Source organism: Pteropus vampyrus, unplaced genomic scaffold (genome assembly GCF_000151845.1).
Source record: "Pteropus vampyrus isolate Shadow unplaced genomic scaffold, Pvam_2.0 Scaffold35, whole genome shotgun sequence".
Classification (NCBI taxonomy): Eukaryota; Metazoa; Chordata; class Mammalia; order Chiroptera; family Pteropodidae; genus Pteropus; species Pteropus vampyrus.
Genome location: NW_011888816.1, coordinates 5,117,197 through 5,137,746, shown reverse-complemented (window position 1 = coordinate 5,137,746; position 20,550 = coordinate 5,117,197). Strand labels below are relative to the sequence as shown.

Sequence of the window (20,550 nt, the reverse complement as noted above, 5' to 3'; positions counted from 1 at the left end):
ATATTGTCATCTCTTTTTTTTCTTTTATTGGTTTCACGAGAGAGTTTTATCTTCAGTTAATTTCTGTCTTTACTACTTCTACTTTTTTGACACTTATCTTGGTGTTTTTATAAATCCTTAAGATGGCTCTTAGCTCGTTGATTTGTCAGTTTTTCTTTTCTAATATAAGCACTGGGCTACATATATTGTTTTCTGAGTACAGCTCTAGACATCAATGGTTAATCTTCCTATCATTTTAGATTATTTTACATTTTCTAGAATTTACAATGAAAAGAATTATACAAGTGTACCCTTTTTCAGTCTTGCTTCTTCCATTCAGCATAATTATTTGGAGACTTATCCATGTTATTGTATATATCAGTAGTTCATTCCTTTTTATGGTATATCCAGTGTATTGATATACATTTTCTTTTTTACCTATTTACCTATTGATGGACACTTGGGTTGCTTTCATTTTTTTACTATTACAACTAAAGATGCTATGAACATTACATAAAAGTGTTTGTGAGAACATATGCTTTTACTTCTCTTGGGTAGATAGCTGGAATGGACTTACTAGGTCGCATGGTAATTTTTAAGAAACCGACAGATTGTTTTTCAGCAAAGTAGTTGTACCATTTTATGTTTCTACCAGCAGTGTACAAGGCCACAGTTGCTCTGTGTCCTTGCCAACACTTGGTATGGTCAATCTTTTTAATGTTAGGCATTCTGGTAGATGTGTACTGGTTCTTCATTGTGGTTTTAATTTGCATTTCTCTAATGATTAATGACGTTGAGCGTCTTTACACATACTTATTTGCCATCCATGTATCATCTTTGGTGACATGTCTGTTAAATCCTTTGCCTGTTTTTTTAAGTTGAGTTGTTTGCTTTCTTGTTATTAAATTTTGAGGGTTCTTTATGTATTCTCGATACATGTCCATTATCATCTATTGGTTTCCAAATATTTTCTTCCAGTCTATGGCTTATCTTTTCATTATCTTAACCGTATCTCTTGAAAAACAGATTTTTTTTATTTTGATGAATTCTAATTTATCAATTTTTTATTTTATGAATCATGCTTTTGATGTCATATCTAAAAATCTTTACCTAACCAAGTCACAAAGATTTTCTCCTGTGTTTTCTTCAGTTTTATAGCTCTAGGTTTTACATTTATAATTCTTTTGTTTGTTTGTTTGTTTAGTTTTAGTTGAGTGTGTTTACCTTGCAGACTTCCTAAATATTTATGTTCATGTATATGTAACTGTAGAATTATATAGGTTTTTAAATTTAACATTAGTGGAATCACACTAGATACAATAGTCTACAATTCGCTTTTTTTATTTTGTCCCAGATATATTGATATACATATAATTCTTTTTACTGTAATATAGTATTACATAGATTAGAGCTATATTTATTTAGCCAGTCCACTATAGAAGTACATTTAAGTTGTTTCCAAATTTTCTTGAGCACAAATAATTTGTGACAAACATCTCTGTGTATGATACCCTTTTGGGCTCACATGTAGCTTTATTTCTCTAGAAGTAAAGTTGCTAATAAAAAGCTTTCTGGGTTGAATTTTATCTTTAAGTTTTTGCTTTAAAAAAAACTAACAGTTTTTTAACAGTCATATAACTTTATATGCAAGAGGTTAGCTGGGCCATTGATTAGCTCAGTTGTATTCAGCAAGCATTTATTAAGTACATACTGTGTGACCCTTCCTTCTAAGGGTTTTCAGTACCTTCCAAACCAGTGTCCCCTTTTTATTGCAGTGTTTTTTAATGACCCTTTATACCAAAATGATTTTCATAGGAAATATAACCATTTATACACAGATAATGTCAAAAAATCAACATGGTACAATAACTATATGCAGGAGAAATGAAAGCAATTTGTTATAAAATAATATGTATTTCACGTAAATGCTCAGACACAGCTATCAGAGAAGATATAATGGAGAAGTCATATGGCTGTACATAATTAGATAAGCTGTGACTCTAAAGTAATAAAGTGAAGCTGTTTTATTTTATAGATGAAATATAAACAGTGGAACTGGAATAAAAATAGTGTTAGTATAAGTAAGACTAGACTTATGTTAAGAGAAAAAGAGTTGACAAGAGGAATTGTCAAAAATGAGAAAATGAGGAAGTATATATTTGTAGAAGAGCTGTACCATATGTATAAGCATTGCACCCAAATAATTTCCTATGGTATGTCTTGGGACAGAATAGTAATGATTATTACAGAAAACACACCTTTCTTAAAATCTCACTGCATTTGAGGTACATACCTTTAGTATCTGGTACTTTAAATAGACTTTGGAGACATTCTTCTATTGGCCTCAAGAAATACAGAATTATAAATGAAATCATTTTGTCCACCCCGCCCCGCTCCCCACAAAAAAACACGTAACTAATCTAAGGAACAAAAGGAACAAACTAAGTGAAAACAGACTCAACAGATACAGGGGACTAATTGGTGATTGCCAGAGGGGAGGAGGTTTGTGGGGGGCTGAATGAAAAAGGAGAAGGGATGAAGTACAAATTAGTAGTTACAAAATAGTCATGGAGATATATTGTAGTGGTTATGTGTAGAGCCAGATAGGTGCTAGAGTAATCAGGGGGATCACTTCATAAACCATATAAATGTCTTATCAATGTACTGTATACCTGAAATATATAATAAATTTAAAAAAAAAAGAACCCAAAACTAAAAACGAAACCTCTACTGTAAGAGGAGATCACATCTTACTCAGGGTCATAGGTTTAGCACTTCACTTGATTTCCTCAAGGAAATTGTAATAGGAATGCTCTCTTTATATAATCCATTATACTTTATATTTACTGCCGTATTTAATCCTCACAACATCATGTGAGGTAAGAGATATTAACCTCAAATTTACAAGTGAGTAAACAGAGGCTTAGAAAAATTAAGGGACTTGTCCAAAGCCACCCAAACAGGAGCTGGCATTCTAAGTGTAATGTGTTTCTATTAATTAGCCCCCTTCCTGGATGAATCGGTTCGGATATGTAGTTGCAAAAACATGATCTAGTTTTAAAGTATCATCAGTAGCAGTTCTCTTAATAGGCAAGGAGGGCAAGGAGACTGAGAAATTATTTTTCACTGTAGAATTTTATCTCAGTGAAATTATTTTTCACTGTAGAATTTTATTTCTTTTTTCTTGAATGGGTGGAAGAGGAGATTTTCTTTTAAAAATGAGGAAAAGAAATATGAAGAGCACCCATTATTTTAGATTTGGGTTGGAAAATAAGATCACTCAATACCAAATTGTAGCAATATTTGCTGAATTTAAAGGGTAACTTTGTTTTGGAAACACTTTTTTTAAATTGATTATAAAAGTGATATAATATTCTGGAAAATTTGAAAAGGAGAAGAAAGCCACAGTTCCACCACTTTAATACATCTGTCACTATAATTTAATTACCTTATCACTTCCTTATTTAAAATAACTACCATTTTCATAAACAGTAACGTCTACCTGTTACTGTTTAATCCTCCTCATTCTTATTTTTCTCTGTAATGCTTATCACTGTCTAACAAACCTATATACTTGTTATATATCACACTAGAATATAAATTGTTGGAAGGCAGGAACTTTCTTTTTATTCACTTTTGTGTTCCACTGTCTAGAACAGTGCCTGGAATATAGTAAGCACTCAATATTAAGATTTCTTTATTAAATGAATAAACATTCTTTTTTGGTCTTTTTTTTACAGGGATGTCATTCTATTGTAATAGTGTGTATACAATTTAGTATTTTGTGATTTCACAGACTATTTCACAGAATAAATGTAATTATCTTTTCCACAAGTTACTACATAGCCTGCATAACCATTATTTTTCATAGCTACATAACCTTTGTATCAAGGGAGCATAGTATAATTTACTAACCCTTCTCCTAGTGTGAGACATGTAAGTTGCTTCTGACTCTTCTCCATTATAAATTAGCACTGATAAATAGATGCTTTACCAGTTAAGGCACCTAATAGCAAACCAACTGTTTCTGATTTAAACAAAAATGAGATTCTTAAAAAAATCATTGAGTTAAAATATATGTGAGGAAAGAAGGATGGATGGGTGGACAGACGGACAGACGATGGATAGATAACTTGATAGAGTTACTAGGAGGGCTGGATAAGTAGCTCTGGTAGCTAGGAACTATACCCGGATCTTACTGAAGCGCTGTTCTGGTGAAGTTGTGACTCCATACATGGGGCTCCTACTGTCAGTGCAGTCTCAAGCAGGTATATCTGATTGACCCCCTGCCCTCCAAGGACCTCTGAGAAAAAGAATTCCTATATTCTCTAGAAAAATAATTTTAGACCACACTCTAATAAAGCCATTTGTGTATTTAAGATAATTTGTGTCAGGTGGATTCCCAGAAGTAGAATTACCAGGTCAGATGGCGTGAACAAATTTTTATGATGACAGGAGCAAACTTTTTGGCCTCAACAGTTGGACCTTAGAGCTTTTTGCTTAGTTGGATTAATTTCCTTTTATATATCATTTATTGCCTGTACCTAGCTAGTGAATAGAGTATTATGCTTAGCTTTTTTTTTTTTTTGAGAGAGAACAGAGAAACGTCATCTTTATTGCCAGTAAGGCACAAAAACATGACAAATTTTTTATCGGTATATTTAGGAAACTGAGCACAAAGGTGTCTTGTCAGTGAATGATAACTGTTGAATTTCCATAAGTGTACTGGAAATTTCACTGTCCTTTTCAAAGCTGAGATGAGAGAAGTGTGCTTATTTTCAGTCTCAGCTTCTCATTCACATTCTTCTTTCCTTTTTTTTTTTTTTTCTTTTTTGACTTCTTAGCACTTTAAATAGTTGAGACAGGGAATTTAATCTCCCTTTTAAAAAAGGAGAAGTGACTCCCTGCCCATTTGGTTTGGAGTGCTTAGGTTTGTGGTAGAATTTGAAAATGGTTGTTTTACGTTAGTATACATACAAACTTGTGGAGTGGAAATTCATCATTTATAGCAGTGTGAACTTTTTAAACTTCTTTCCTCTCAGCCACACCCTGCAGCCCTATGTAAAAGTAAACATCCATAATAACTCTTTCTTCTTACTCTTTCCCTAGGTTTTCATTTGGTTTTTTTGGTGATTGACCAGTATTCCCTTCACATCAGTTGTTTGTTTAGGTGGTGAGTCTCCGTGTCAAACAGGAGGCTATAGGTTGACTTAGTGGCTGGTGCTGATGGCTCAAAGTCAGAGAATCTGAATATTAGTTTCAGCCTCACCACTAACTCACTGTGGCCTCAGGAGCTGGCTTTCCTCTGAGGTCTTCTGGGAAGGGTGAGTCTTAGACCTGAAGCCATTCCATGGCCTGTTATAGCACTGTCTTTGCACTACCTACCTATGTTCATCTTCTTTCCAGAATGCAGAGGCTAGAACTCTGACTGTGTTCACATGCAGGTGGATGTAGTCAAATGTTTGTTAAATGAGCCCGGTGCTGTTATTCTTGTGGGTATTTTTGTATAGAATGCAGACTTTTGTTTGAATGAATGAACTTGCAAAGACCTTTTATCTTTAAAAATATTGGCTTAATATACTGTGAAGTATATGAAATGCTATATGCAGAATGTGGTATTTCTGAATTCTTCAAACCTTCCCTCCTCTACTCCTTATAGTTTTAAAACTGTTTTGAGTTTGTTGGACTCCATGGTAACATTCACGTGAGCTCTCAGTTCAGGAAAGGTGGCCTTTAAGGGGAAGGGAAATTGCATTTAGCAAAGGAAGCAATCTAGGTGAAGGGAGAACTTGGTAAAGCAAAGTACATCTTCCCTAGAAGCAATTATTCATAGTGTTAGACAAACTGCTTTAGCAGCTGGCAAAACAGCAGGAATATGTCAGTTTTGCTTCCTTAGTTACAGGGAGTGATAGTGTACTTGACCTTCAGTAGAGCAGGGTCATAGAAAGGGCATCTTTAAACAGCTCTGTCTGGTTTTGGTGAATGGAATCTGCACTGGCAGTTTAAAAGCAAATGCCTGTCGAGTTCCCCCAACCAACCTCTGGCTGTTTGGGTTGGACTCTCTGGTCTGGATGGTTCCTGAGGGAAATGTAAATAAAGCTGCAGGGAGCCATTAGCATGGTAAGTATAAGTGTCCTAAAGAAAACAAGTCTGCGATATTGAAGGTCTTCTCATTTGCTGTGTTTCAGGAGGGAAGCCTCCTTGTCATAGGCACTTGTTTTTAGAGAAGTTGGTAAAATAGCAGCGGATTTAGACACCTAGTGTGTATTTGAAGGAATTCAATGTAGTGTCTACTATGCTTAGCACCTAGCAAATTATTTCTTCATAGGAATTTATAGTTGAGTATGCTGGGTAAATTCAGTTGGGGCAAAAGCTATTTGTTGTTTGCAGCAGGTTAATTTGCTTATGAACAGTTTGTGAACCACGTTACTCTTAAACCTCATTGTTTTATGTAATTGTGAGTAGTGGTGGTTAACTTTGGTTATCTTTGTGAGTAGTGGTAGTTATCTTTGTTTTTGTGCCAGGAAATTCAGGGCTATAGTTTTTTGTTTTTGTTTTTTTTTTTAACATATTAACTAGAAAATTAAAAAGTTGGTTAATCAATTCTGATATAAATGAGGTTGACTTATAATGTTCAGCATTGATTCCTTCATTGACTTTATTTATGCTAATAAAGAAGAGCTGGACTTACTGGTCATCAAGAGAAGTAATTATTTAAGAACTTGGCACATGGGCATTATAAGGTTATAATCTTTTGTTTGAAGTGTAAGCACTTTAAAGATCAGCCTTCTATTGATTCTTCTCTCTGTGATTCAAGTTGCAGCACAAAGAGGAGTTAACTCTTTGCCATTGACATTTCACTGCACTTACTATTTCATTGTCCTTTGAAGTAAAAATAAAAGGAGGATGTGGTACATTTCATTTTAGGCTGGAGGTGTCCTCTGCCTTGAAGCTCTTTGCCTACTTAGGCATTTACATTGTTCATTATTTCACTGGGAATGTTAAGGAGAAGTCGGAAGTTCCTGACTGAGAATTGCAACATATTAGGTCTTCGTGATCTGTTTTTTTCCCCCACAAGGTGTGAACTTTGTTACCCTATTAATAACCCAGGAGAATGTTACAGCCAAAACTCAAAATAAATTACAGTTTAGAAACTTTTAGTATTTGCTCATCATCCCAGTGCTGTCTGTGGGCATTCTCTTCAACCTAGATGTGTTCATCTTTTAGAAAATGACTGCATGTAAACCACGAAATTTTCCTAAGAATTATTTCCTAAAAGAAATGCTGCCAAGGAATGTTATGTTATGATGAAACAAGGAAGGTTCCCACTCCACAGTGAAAATGTATAAACTTTCTCATCAGCCTCATAAACCCATGTATGTCAGTGGAAGCCAATACTCCTTGTTTTATATAATCAACTTCCAAGACCAGGTGTTGTGCAGTACCTGCAGGATGTCTAGTAGTGAACAGGCACCAGAGTAGAGTGAAACAAAGAAAGGTCTAGACAGAATTCTAAGATCAAGAACTATAAAAAAAATTTCTTATTCATTCCCAAAGCGTAAAAGTGTTCACTCACTAAACAATCATTGTAGATCTAATATGTGCCTGGCCTTGGGAGTAAAAGGAGAAATGGGAAATATTCTCTTCTGCCCTCCAAGGTAGACTTCAGCGGTGCCCTGAGGAGAGGGCTACAGTGCAGGAGCTATGGGAGGCCAGAGCAGGACGTGTGTACCAACCTGAGAGATCAGGAAAGGCTGGCCATAGGAGCAGGGCTTTTATTAAAACTCTTTTGACAGGAAACATTTGTGTGTTGGGCAAGTATGGTTAACTTTAGAAAAGATGTGAAATAACACAGCTGGTTTTACCCTTTAAGTGTGAATCAAGAGATCATGCCCTAGAAGACCTATGTCCAAACATACTTTTGCACCCACCTTGCTCATGGTTTAATTGAGTCTTTTGGACTAGCTAAGTGTAAGTTTTCCTGGCTAAGTGTAAGTGTTCCAGCCAAGGTATAACACACATTTCTTCAGTGTGAACTAAGCGATCTTGACCTTTACCACTTGAGCAGATTGAAGTAGTAGAAAGTAGGCTTAAGGCAGGGAGCCAAGACTGACATCAGGTACTGAAAAGGTAGGCAGGAAAGGGTGGAAAGCAGATGCTTCAAGTAGTCAAAAATACAATATTTTTATGTCCTGTTACCAAATTGACCTTTTCACTGCACTGAATGATATTCAATAAGATGCTTCCAGAAAAAAGAAATAATTTCCCAGCATTACCTAATCCAAGTTCACTAAGATTTACTCCTATATTTTCTTTGAGTTTTATAGTTTTAGTTCTTACATTTAAACCTTTAATCCATTTTGAGTTATTTTTTCCCTTTTATTGTGATAAAATACAAAATTTAACATCTTAACCATATTTAAGTGTACAGGTCAGAGGTTTTAAATACATTAATAATTTGTGTAACCTTCACCATCATCCATCATTATGTAAAACTTAAACTCTATACCCATTAAACACTAACTCACATTGCCCCTTTCTCCCAATATCTGGGAACCAACATTCTTTCTGTTTCTGAATTTGACTCTTCTAGGTACCTCATATAAGTAGAGTCATACAATATTTATCTTTTCGTCGCTGGTTTATTTCACTTAGCATAATGTCCTCAAAGTTCATCCTTATTGTATCATGTGTCAGAATTTCCTTCCTTTTTAAGACTAATATTCCATTGTATGCATATACGACATTTGATTGTCCATTCATCTGTACATAGACACTTGGATTACTTCCACCTCTTGACTGTTATGAATATTGCTACTATGAACATGTGTGTAAAAATATATCTTCAAGGCACTGCTTTCAGTTTTTTTGTGTATGTGTACCCAGGAGTAGAATTGCTATATAATATGGTAATTCTATGTTTAGTTTTTTGAGGAACTTCCATCATGTTTTCCACAGCAACTATACCATTTTTCATTCCCACCAACAATAGACAAGGGTTCTAATTTCTCCACATCTTTGCCAACACTTGTTATTTTCTGTTTTTTTTGTTGGTTTTTTTTTTTTGATAGTAGCCATCTTAATGAGCGTGAGATGGTATCTCATTGTAGTTTTGATTTTTATTTCCCTAATGAGTAGTGATGTTGAGCAGCTTTTCATGTGCTTATTGGCCATTTGTATATTTTTTTGGAGAAATGGACAGAAAAGTCCTCTGTTCATTTGTTGTTTCAGTTCAGTTTTTTTTTGTGGTGTTGAGTTTTAGGAGTTCTTTATATATTCTGGATATTGATGCCTTATCAAATGTATAATTTGTAAATATTTTACCCCATTCTGTTGGTTGCCTTTTTTTTACTCTGTTGACATTGTCTTTCAATGCACAAATTTAAAAAAAAATTTGTGATGTTCAATTTGTCTTTTTTTCATTTGTAGCTTTTGCCTTTAGTGTCATATCCATGAAATCATTGCCAAATCCAATGTTATGATGCTTTTCTCCTATTTTCTTCTAAAGTTTTGTAGTTTTAGGTCTTAAATTTAGGTCTAATATCCATTTTTTTTCTTCGATCCATTTGGAGTTAAGTTTTCTATATGATGTTAGGTTAGAGTCCAACTTCATGTTTTTGCATGTAGATGTCCAGTTTACCCAGCGCCATTTGTTGAAAAGACTATCCTTTCCCCTATTGAATGGTCTTGGCACCCTTGTCAAAAATCATTTAACCATATATGTAATTGTTTATTTCTGGGATCTCTATTCTATTCCTTTGGGCTATATGTCTGTCTTTATGCCACACTGTATTGTTGACTGTAGCTTTGTAGCAAGTTTTGAAATCAAAGTGTGAGTCTTCCAGCTTCGTTCTTCTTTTTCAAAGTATTTTTAGCCATTTTAGGGTCCACTGAGATTCTATATGAATCTTAGGATGGGTTTTTCTATTTCTGCAAAAAGCATTGCAATTTTGATAGGGATTGCATTTCATCTGTAGATCACTTTGTTTAGTATTGATATTTTAGCAATAATTCTTTTGATTCACAAAATGAAATATGTCTTCATTTATTTGTGTCTTTAATTTCCTCCAACAATATTATGTAGTTTTCCTTGTACAGGTCTTCACCTCCTTGGTTAATTCATAAGTATTCTTTTTGACGCTGTTACATGGAATTGTTTTTGTAATTTCCTTTTCAGATTGTTCATTATTCGTGTATACAAATGCTTCTGAATTTTGTGTTGACTTTGTATCCTACATTTTATTAATATGTAGTGTAATTTATTTTACTAGGAGTGGGTGTATGTTTGTGTTAATTGTTAAGGTTTTTTATATATAAGATCATATCATCTGCAGACAGATAATTTTACTTCTTCCTTTCCAATTTGGATGCCTTTTTTTCTTGTTCTTGCCTATTTTCTCTGACTAGAGCTTTTAGTACTATGTTGAGTAGAAGTGAAAGCAGACATCCTTGTCTTCTTTCTCATTTTAGAGGAAAAGCTTCAGTCTTTCACCATTGAGTATGATGTTCTCTGTAGGTTTTTCATACACGGCTTTTATTATGTGGGCGTAGTTTCCGATTCCTAATTCGTTGAGGTTTTTATCATGAAAGGTTGTTGAATTTTGTCAAATGCTTTTTCTGCATCAGTTGAGATGATCATGTTTTTTTCCCTTCATTCTGTTAATGTGGTGTATTACATTGATATGATTTTGTGTGTTGAACTATCCTTGTATTCCAGGAATAAATCCCACTTAGTCATGATATATAACCTTTTTAGTGTACTGCTGATATCAATTTGCTGGTATTTTTTTGCACTCATGAGGAATAGTAGTCTATAGTTTTCTTGTTGTGTTTTTGTCTGGCTTTGGTATCAGGGTGTAATGCTTGTCTCGTAGAATGAATTATGAAGTGTTCTTTAGTCTTCCAATGATGCCATCAGGTCCAGGGATTTTCTTTGTGGGGAAATCTTTGATTATTATCAGTCTCTTTGGTAATAGGTCTATTCATATTTTCTATCTCTTCATGATTTAGTCATGGTAGGTTTTGTGATTCTAGAAATCTGTCCCCTTCATCTAGTTGATCCAATTGATGAGCATACAGTTGTTCATAATATTCCCTTATAATCCTTTTTATGTCTGTAGAATTAGTAGTAGTGTCCTCACTTTCATTCTGATTTTAGGGATTTGAGTCTTCTCTCTTTTTTTCCCCTTAGTCCATCTAGCTAAAGGTTTGTCGATTTTGTTGATCTTAAAGAACGAACTTTTGGTTTTGTTGATTTTCTCTATTCTATATTTCCCTTATCTCTGCTATAATCTTATTTCCTTCTGTTAGCTTTGGATTCAGGGTTTTTTTTTTTTTAATTCTAGTTTTTAAATTGTAAAGTTAGGTTGTTCATTTGAGATCTTGTTACTTTAATGTAAACATTTATAGCTCATAAATCTCTTCCTTCACCCCTTTTACACTATCCTATAAGTTTTGGTATGTTTCATTTTCATTCATCTCTAATTTTTTCCTAATTTCCCATATGATTTCCTCTTTGATCCATTGGTTGTTTGAGAATGTGTTGTTAATTTTCACAAGTTTGTGAATATTTCAGTTTCCTTTTGTGAGTGATTTCTAATTTGATCCCATTATGGTCAAAGAAGATACTTTGTATAATATATGTATCTTTTAAAATCTATTGAGACTTAATTTCTGACCTGACATATGATCTATCCTGGAGAATGTCCCATGTGCACTTGAGAAGATTGGGTATTCGTTGTTTCTGGGTAGAGTGTTCTGTTATGGCGTGTTAGGTCCAGCTGGTTTATTGTGTAGTAAGTCCTCTATTTCCTTACATATCTTCTGTTTGGTTGTTCTAGCTATCATTGAGATTGTAGTATTGAAGTCTCAAACTATTATGGCAGAACTTGTATTTCTCCCTTCAATTCTATCAGTTTTTGCTTCACATATTTTTCTGGTCTATTATTAGTTGTATGAATGTTATAATTGTTATATCTTCTTGCTGTGTTGAACATTTTATTAATATATAATGTCTTTTTTTTGTCTCTTATAACAGCTTAAAACTTAAAGTCCATTTTATTTAATAGTACAGCCACTGCTGCTCCCTTTTGTTTGTTACTTTCATGGAATATCTTTTTCCTTTCTTTCATTTTCAATCTATTTGTGTCTTTGATTCTAAAGTGAATCTGTTGTAAACAGCATATAGTTGGATATGAGTTTCTGTATATTCCACCAATATCTCTTTTGATGGAAACTTTAAAGTAACTACTGTTAAGGAGGGACTTCTATCATTTTGTTGTTTGTTTTATATATGCCTTATAGCTTTTTTGTCCCTCATTTCCTGCATTCCTGTCTTTTGTGTTTAGTTGATTTTTTTTTGTAGTGAAATGTTGAAAATTTTTTCTCATTTCCGTTTATGTATTCCACAGCTATTTTCTTTGAGGTTACCATGGGAATTACATTTAACTTCCTAAAGTTCTAACGCTGTTTGAATTTATGCCAGTTTAACTTAAGTGACATACAAAAACTTTTCTCCTTTATTTTTATTTTATTTTTAAACGCCTACAGTGCCTGGTATTCCTAGGTGGTCTCCCATCCAAGTACTAACCAGGCCTGACTCTGCTTAGCTTCTGAGATTAGACGTGATCTGGCATAGTCAGGGTGGCATGGCCATAGACCTTTTCTCCTTTATACATCTGTCTCCACCTCTTTTGGCTGTTAATGTCACAAAATTTACATCTTTATACATTGTGTGCCCAAAACATAATGTAATAGTTTTTTTAGATGCATTAGTCTACTAAATTATGTAGAAAACAAGATTTGAGAGTTTTAAATCAAAGTTGCAATAATAATACTAGCTTTTACACTAATAATCGTTTTTTTCTTTAACTGTATTAGTCTCTTAAATCATATAAAAAACAAAAAATACAGTTCCAAACCATCATTACAGTAATACTAGCTTTTGTATTTGCCTGTGTATTTTCCTTTATTGAGATCTTTTATTTCTCTGATCAGCTTTGAATTACTGTCTAGGGTCCTTTCATTTCACTTGCAGGACTTCCTTGAGCATTTTTTGCAGGGCAAATCTAGTGATCATGAACTCGCTCAGCTTTTGTTTATCTGGGAATGTCTTGATTTCTCTCTTTTGAAGGACAGTTTTGCCAGGTATTGGAGTCTTGGTTGGCAGTTTTTTTTTTTCTTTGAGCACTTAGAATATATCACTCCACAGTCTTCTGGCCTCCCTCAAGTTTTTGATGAGAAATCTGTAAATTATCTAATTGATCCCTTGAATGTGATAATGCTCTTTTGCTACATTCCAGAGGTCTTTCTTAGTCCTTTTTTTTTTTTTTAAGTTAGATAATCGTCTTTTGACTTCCTCTTACTTGGACTTCATTGAGCTTCTTGGTTGTTTTTATTCATGTCTTTCTTCAAATTTGGGAAGTCTTTAGCTATTATTTCTTCAAATATTTGCTCTGCCTCTTTCTGTCTTCTTCCAGATTCCCTCAGTGCATATGTTTCTTCACTTGTTGGTGTCCTACAGGCTCTTTTGGTGCTGGTCACTTTTTCTCAGTCTTTTTCTTTCTGTTCCTCAGACTTCATAATTTCTATTTTTCTGTCTTCAAGTCTGCAGGTTCTTCTGGTTATTTCAGTCTACTTTTAAATGCCTCTAGTGAATTTTTCATTTCAGTTATTTTACTATTTAGCCCCAGAATTTCTTTTTGGTTTCTTTTTAGGTGTTTGTTAAAGTTTCCATTTTGTTCATACATTAGTTTCTTTTTCATATCTTTCTTTAGTTTTTTGAGTTTGTTTTAGACAAGTTGTTTTAAAATCTTTGTCGTCTACATGCCACCTTGAACGTGCCTGATCTTGTCTGATCTCGGAAGCTAAGCATAGGGTCGGGCCTGGTTAGTACTTGGATGAGAGACCACCTAGGAGTACCAGGTGCTGTAGGCGTTAAAGATAGATAGATAGATAGATAGATAGAGTCTTTGTCTAGTAGATCTGACATATGTTTTTCAGGGATAATTTCTATCGATTTATTTTTTCCTTTTAATGAGCCATAATTTCCTCTTTCTTTGTATGGTTTGTGATTTTTTTGTTGTTAAAAACTGGACATTTCAATCTAATAATAAGGTAACTCTGGAAATCAGTCTCTCCTTTTCCCAGGATTTGCTGGGTTTTGTTACTATTTTGTTGTTATCGTTGGCTTTCTCCATGCCAAAGATCATCCTGACATGTAAACTTAAGGTCCTCTGAGGTCATTTCACACCTGTGTTTTTCCCTGTGTATGTGCAGTCACTTTCTAATTTTCCCTGTATACACAGTTGCTTTTGAAAGTCCTAGTCTTTGATGTCTGTTTCCCAAAAGAAGAAAAGGAGAAAAATGGGGAAAAACAACCCAGCCCTTTAAGTGTCCTGGAAGTTACTTCACCCAAAGATGAGGGGACTTGTAACAGTAAGAGGAAGTACAAAAACAATGGTCTCCTCTTCTCTGTCTGGACCTCTGATCAGAAACAGCAATCATTGATTGGAGCACTGATCCCCAATATCTGGAGGAAAAGGGTCCTTTTTGCCCACCCTGGCTCTCGCAGCTGTGTGCAGGCTGCTGCTGCAGGAACACAGTGCACAGCTGCTTGCTTCAGGGTGGAGGTGGAGGATGGGTAAACTGCTACTGTTCTAAGAGCTGAAATTGACCAAAACTAACCACAGTTTATCCTCCAAGCCTACTCTTTATCAGGTCAAGAACTTCTATTCCTAGTTTGTTGAGTGTTTTTACCATGAAAAGGTGTTGGATTTTGTCAGATACTTTTTTTGTGTCAATTGAAATGATCATGTGGCTTTTCCCCTCAATTCTTTTAATGTGGTGTATTACATTGTTTGATTCATACGTTGAATCAGCTTCACATTCCTGAAATAAATCCCACTTAGTTATGGTGTATAATCCTTAATAAGCTTCTGTATTTGGTTTGCTGCTGTTTTGTTGAGGATCGTTACACCTATATTCATAAGGAATATTGGTCCATAGTTTTCTTGTGATATCTTTGTCTTATTTTGGTATCAGGTAATATTGGCATCATAGAATGAATTAGGAAGTGTTCTCTCCTCTTCTGTTTTTTGGAAGAGTTTGTAAAACATTGGTAAGTAATATGCTTTTATTCCAGAAAAAATATCTGCCTATTTCAGGTGCCCAGGTGACTTCTCAGAACTTTGAGCCTTACTTTGGCAGAGGTAGGTGTTGACTCAATTCCAGACCCTTGTATTACTGATGGGTTTTTCCCAGCCCTATCGCAGAGGGGCTGGGAGATTGCCAGGACTCTTTTACAAGTACTAATCCTAATAGTTTTCGGTGTAATGCTGGTTCTGTTTGCTGTCTTCTGCAGTGTTGTTAGACCATTCCTTCTGGAAACTGTCATCTTAAAGGAGTGTTTTAACAGCTGGCTTTGGAGATGAAAGAATTCAAAGATCATCTCTAAAAAGATATTTTGGTAGTAGCTTTTTATTTTATTGAAATTGTGCAGAGCAGACCTGAAAATTCCTTTGTTTTTTTTTTTCCTTGCATTATATACATTAGAAACAGCTATTTTATGATTATGTTTTTTTCATGCCATCCTGTATCAATATCTTATTGATTCCTTTGTCATCCTGGGTTCACACTCTAGAACTACAATAATTTATCACTCAAAGCCACAGTGAAAGCCAGAGGCACAGTCCTCAAGCCACCATTGGGCATCTTTCTGAGCCCCCTTGTGACCCAGCCACTTTTCTCCCACAGGTACCACGTACACAGATCTCTCGGCCGGAATCTCCAGGGATGACCAGCCCCTCCCCACGTATCCAGATAATCTCCACCGACTCTGCGGTAGCCTCACCTCAGCGCATTCAGGTACCTGCACCAGTCCCACTTGGTACCAGCCACCTGCCTAAGGGTTTCAATAAAGAGTTGTGCTTCTTGGGCATCAAATACAGTACAACATCATTTATCCTTTAAAAAATAAAATAAGAAAGTTTACATTTATTGAACTAACTTTTAATATAAAATTTTAAACTATTGTTTCAAACTATTGGAATGAAGTGCCGTTTTGTTACATACTGAAAGGCAGTATGTCCTAGTAGTGAAGAGTATGGGCCCCCACTTGAAGTCAAATACAGTGTCCTTCTTTATAGCTTTTTTGACCCTGGAAGATGATCTTTTCAATGCCTGACTTGTTTCATTTAGAAAATGTATGTAATGGTAATACTTACCTCATAGGATTATTGTGAGGACTCAGCGAGATATTGCTTGTAAAGTGCTGTTCTAGAACAGTGCCTGGCCCATAGTAATTTTAGTATGTACTAATTATCTCTATATAGTAACTATTATTACTAGTATTGTTGTTGTTATTAACTAATTAATATTCATTTATGGGAAGTTTAGTCTTCCCCAGGGCTCTGAACCAGCCTCTGGCCTGATGAACAAAGAGAAGGTATGGGTATTTAAATCAGGCTCAACAAACTCACATTAAAGATTCATAGTTATCTCAACCAGCTGAATCAAAAGGCCAAATAGGAAAAAAATAAACAAACATGAACAAAGATGAATGGTAGAAAAAAAAATTAATTATATAACATGAGAGAATAAGTAAAAGGGTTGCTTTCACAGTTTATAGCAAGCTCAGTACAAGTGAACAGTATTATAGAGTAACTAGATAATTTCTATAGTGTTTACCCACTTTTAAAAGTGATTTTGTGGACTATCTATTATGAACTAACCATAGAAGAGTTCTAAAAAGTAAAATGAAATATTAAAAATTGTATTTGCATTATATTTGTATTGCATAATATTTTATCATAAATACAGGAGTTTATATACTTATATTGTTTTAACTTTACACAAAGTAGGAAACACATATCTGAGTGTTTGGAAATTTAGAAGTAATAACTGGACATTGTTTTATTTTTCTCTTTCACTTTGTTCTTATTTGTTGATTATGGCTTCAAAACAGGTCCTTTATACTTTCACGTAGTAAATGTTAAGATCCTGCCTGCATAATTCTGGCTGGGAAAGGAGCTAGTGTATTTAACCATGGCTGTTACGTTGTGATTTCACATCCATCTGAGGGCAGATGAGAACATAAACAGTTCCCCTAGGAGACTCTGTCAGCAGCTAGTGTGTATTTCAAGAGGGTATACATTTTCCCTGTATTGGTCTAAGAAAATTCTTTCTGTTTTCCTAAGGGCCTTTCTACCATCTCATTCCATATAGTGAGACTATCCCCACTGCCTGGTGCTTGGCCCATGGTGACACTGCTGTCCTGGCTGGAGGGCAGAAAGGTCCCTTGAACAGATATTCTCATAGAATAGATCCTTGGCATTGAGCTTTCAGTCTTTCTAGGGAAGATAACAGGTTAGCACAAGTTTTATATGTAAAACTTGTAAGTATAGTTGAAAATCTTTTCATTGTGAATAAAATTAGATATACCAAAGTGCAGCTAAGCTGACTATATTTCAAGGTTTGGTTTTTTAAAAGGAAAATTAAGGTTACAGTACAATTTCTAGGTTCTTGATGTTGGTGCTGATGGCTCCAATGAAGTTTTCATTTCTAGCCCTGATTTCAGTGAAGACTCTCCCATGCCCTGAGGCCTGAGAAGAGAATAAGTGCTATGATGTTTTAATGAATAACAGTGCTGGGAACCCAAATAGGGGCTTCTCTGATAAGGTTGGGAGGGAAAGATTATACAATAAGGATGATATGTTTGGCAGCATTTAGGAGGTTTAGTTCTAAATGGAACAGACCTGGGATCAGATCTTGTCTCCACTCGGCTATATGACCCTGGGGAAAGTTTCTATAACCTGTATGTATCGGCTGTAAAATAGCAATAAAAATAGTACTTATTCTATAGGATTTTAAAAGGATTAAATGAGACAATTTCTGTCTCATTTAATCCTTTTAAAATCTAATGGGAAGCAAACATCAGTAAATGTTGCAAGCGTGTTATAATTTTTTAATGTTTTATTTTTATAATTTTAAACTTAGCAGAAAATAGTACATGGAAATTCTGTATACCCTTTACCATACCCTTTATCCATATTTTACCAATCGTTTGAGGTAACTTTCTGAGTGTGTGTATGTATATATTTTTTAAGTTATTTGAAAATAGGAGACATCACACTTCTTTGCCCTGGATACTTCAGTATGTATTTCCTAAGAACAATGACATTCTCTTAACATAATCACAATACGTTATCCAAATCAGGAAGTTTACTATTGCATGCCATTACCTAATTTAGTCCATATTCTAAAATGTCATCAGTTGTCCCAGTTAAGTTTTTTATAGTTATATTTTCTCATTCTAGGATTTATATTACTGTTTTTAATAATAGTAATAATTAAGGTATGGCCATCAACATAAGACCAGCATATCTAGTTATGCAGTCCAGGGGAGGGTGAGCTGAAGCATAGACTTGTTCATCAGTATCATGTTATCCTAATGGCTGCAAAAGGGCTTTGGAGCCAAGTAGGAAGGGTGGCAGTCCTCAGAATGTGGGAGGTAGCCTTGTGGCTGGGATTCAGAGCTGTTGTTTTTGGGAGACAGTGGTCTAAGGTGGGAACTGTGGGAGGAAATAGGGGACTAAGAAGAGCTTTAGAGAGCACCGCTTGTCTGAGAATGAGGTGTAATCTAAGCCATCCAACTACAAAGTAGTTTCTCAGTAAATCTCACAGATTTTCATCATATGCACATCTTTCCAGATCAGTATTTTCAAATTGTGGTTCTTTAGTACTTCCCAGATTGCAAACATTAGGTTCAAATTTTATTTTTTAACCCATCCTTCAAAGCAATTAAAATTAAAAGAAAAACACACTTGCACGTGTCATACACCAAATTTGACACACTAGATATCACCAGTGCACTCACTTGTACTGCCATGTTTGTTCTCTTTGGGGCAGACCTTGATATAAAGCTTTTCTTGCCATCTCTGCTATTTTAAGGGTTTCCTGAGATCTTCTTTCATATTCCCATTTCAACTTTATGTGTTTCAGGAGATCATTGTTGTATTCATTGTTTGACATAAGGGAATGTTTAAATTTTGGCTTATGAAATAACATTTGTATTATAAAATACTTCTTTTATCTACTTTATATATTGAGGTTTCACATTTTACTAGAAAGGACTTCTGCTGTTTATATATTTTTTAAAAGTTTGAAATCTTTATTTTAGTCTTTTGGGGAAGGGATCTTGAACTCTTAGAGCATCCATCTTTGTCTGCTTCTTTCTTCTACCAGCTCTTTATTCCTATACATTCTTTGAGCTGCCAGTACCTGTTCTCTGTCCTTTCCACATCCACATTCATCTGATGTTCCCTTTCTCACTCTGATGTTCTAGTGGCCCCTCTCAGGTACTCATAGGAGCTGTTTGTTTGTGTTGAATGAGTAATACGTGCACACAGTAACAAAATCACACAAAACAGGGTATAAGATAAAAGATGAGTTTCCCTTCCTCCTCTTCTCCAAGTTCCTCCCAAGAGGTAGTCACCGTTAACCGTATTACTTATTTATTCTTTCAGATACAGGCTCTGCATATACACCTACAAGCATGTGTGTGAATACATACAGCATATTTCTAAATGCATGTCAACATTCTGCCCACACTTCCTGCAGCTTACTCTTTTTTCTTAACAATGTCTTTTGAAGGTGGTTCCATGTGGACACATAGAGCTTCTTCTTGAGTGGTGAAATGATGTCCCATTTCATGCTTGCTGCAGTAAATAACCTCTACTTGCTTAATTTAGCACATGTGAGAATATTTCTATATGGTCAATTCCTCTAAGTAGGATTGCTGGGAGAAAGGTTGTGTCCATGTATAATTTTATTTTTTATTGAGGGATACTGTAAGTCCTCACTTAACGTCGTTAATAGGTTCTGCTTGTTTAAGTGAAACGACATGTAACAAACCCAATTTTACCATAGGCTAATTGATGAAAACAAAAATTAAGTTCCTACAGCATCTCATCAGCATTGTAAGAAAACTACATGGAACAAAATGATGTTGTTAGAGGGCTGCTGTAATTGACATGTAATATATTAGTTTTAGGTGTGTAACATAATTCAATATTTGTATGAATTGTGAAATGATCACAATCAGTCTACCATTCATCACCATACAGTTAACTTTTTTTCTTGCAGTGAGAACTTTTAAGATCTCTTAGTAACTTTCAAATATGCAATACAGTGTTATTAACTATAGTCACCATGCTGTACATTACATCCCATGACTTATTTATTTTAAAACTGGAAGTTTGCGCCTTTTGACCTCCTTTACCCATTTTGCTCATCTCCAACCCCTGCTTTAGACAGTCACCAGTCTGTGCTGTATCTATGAGCTCATGTTTTTTTGTTTGTTTTGTTTCTAAGATTCCATATAAGCGAGATCGTATGGTATTTGGACAATTTAACAATATTCTTCCAGTTTATGAGCACAGAATTTTTTTCCTTTTATTTGTATCTTCTTTAGTTTCTTTTATTAATGTTTTACAGTTTTCAGTGTACAGGTGTTTCACCTCTGTGGTTAAATTTACTTCTAGGTATTTCACCCTTTTTGATGAAATTGTAAAT

At 34.8% G+C, this 20,550-nt stretch overlaps 1 protein-coding gene and 1 pseudogene across 2 annotated transcripts in view; one reads left to right on the top strand and one right to left on the bottom strand.

Annotated features, from left to right (window-relative positions):
* The window catches only part of NR2C2 (nuclear receptor subfamily 2 group C member 2), an 85,497-nt gene that overhangs the window by 26,839 nt on the left and 38,108 nt on the right, over positions 1-20,550 (top strand). For both annotated transcript variants that reach the window (XM_023529075.1, XM_011357415.2), the window contains exon 2: positions 15,733-15,843. In XM_023529075.1, the coding sequence (XP_023384843.1) occupies positions 15,733-15,843 (111 nt within the window). The remainder of the gene's footprint in view (positions 1-15,732; positions 15,844-20,550) is intronic.
* LOC111738166 lies at positions 12,520-12,638 on the bottom strand (annotated as a pseudogene).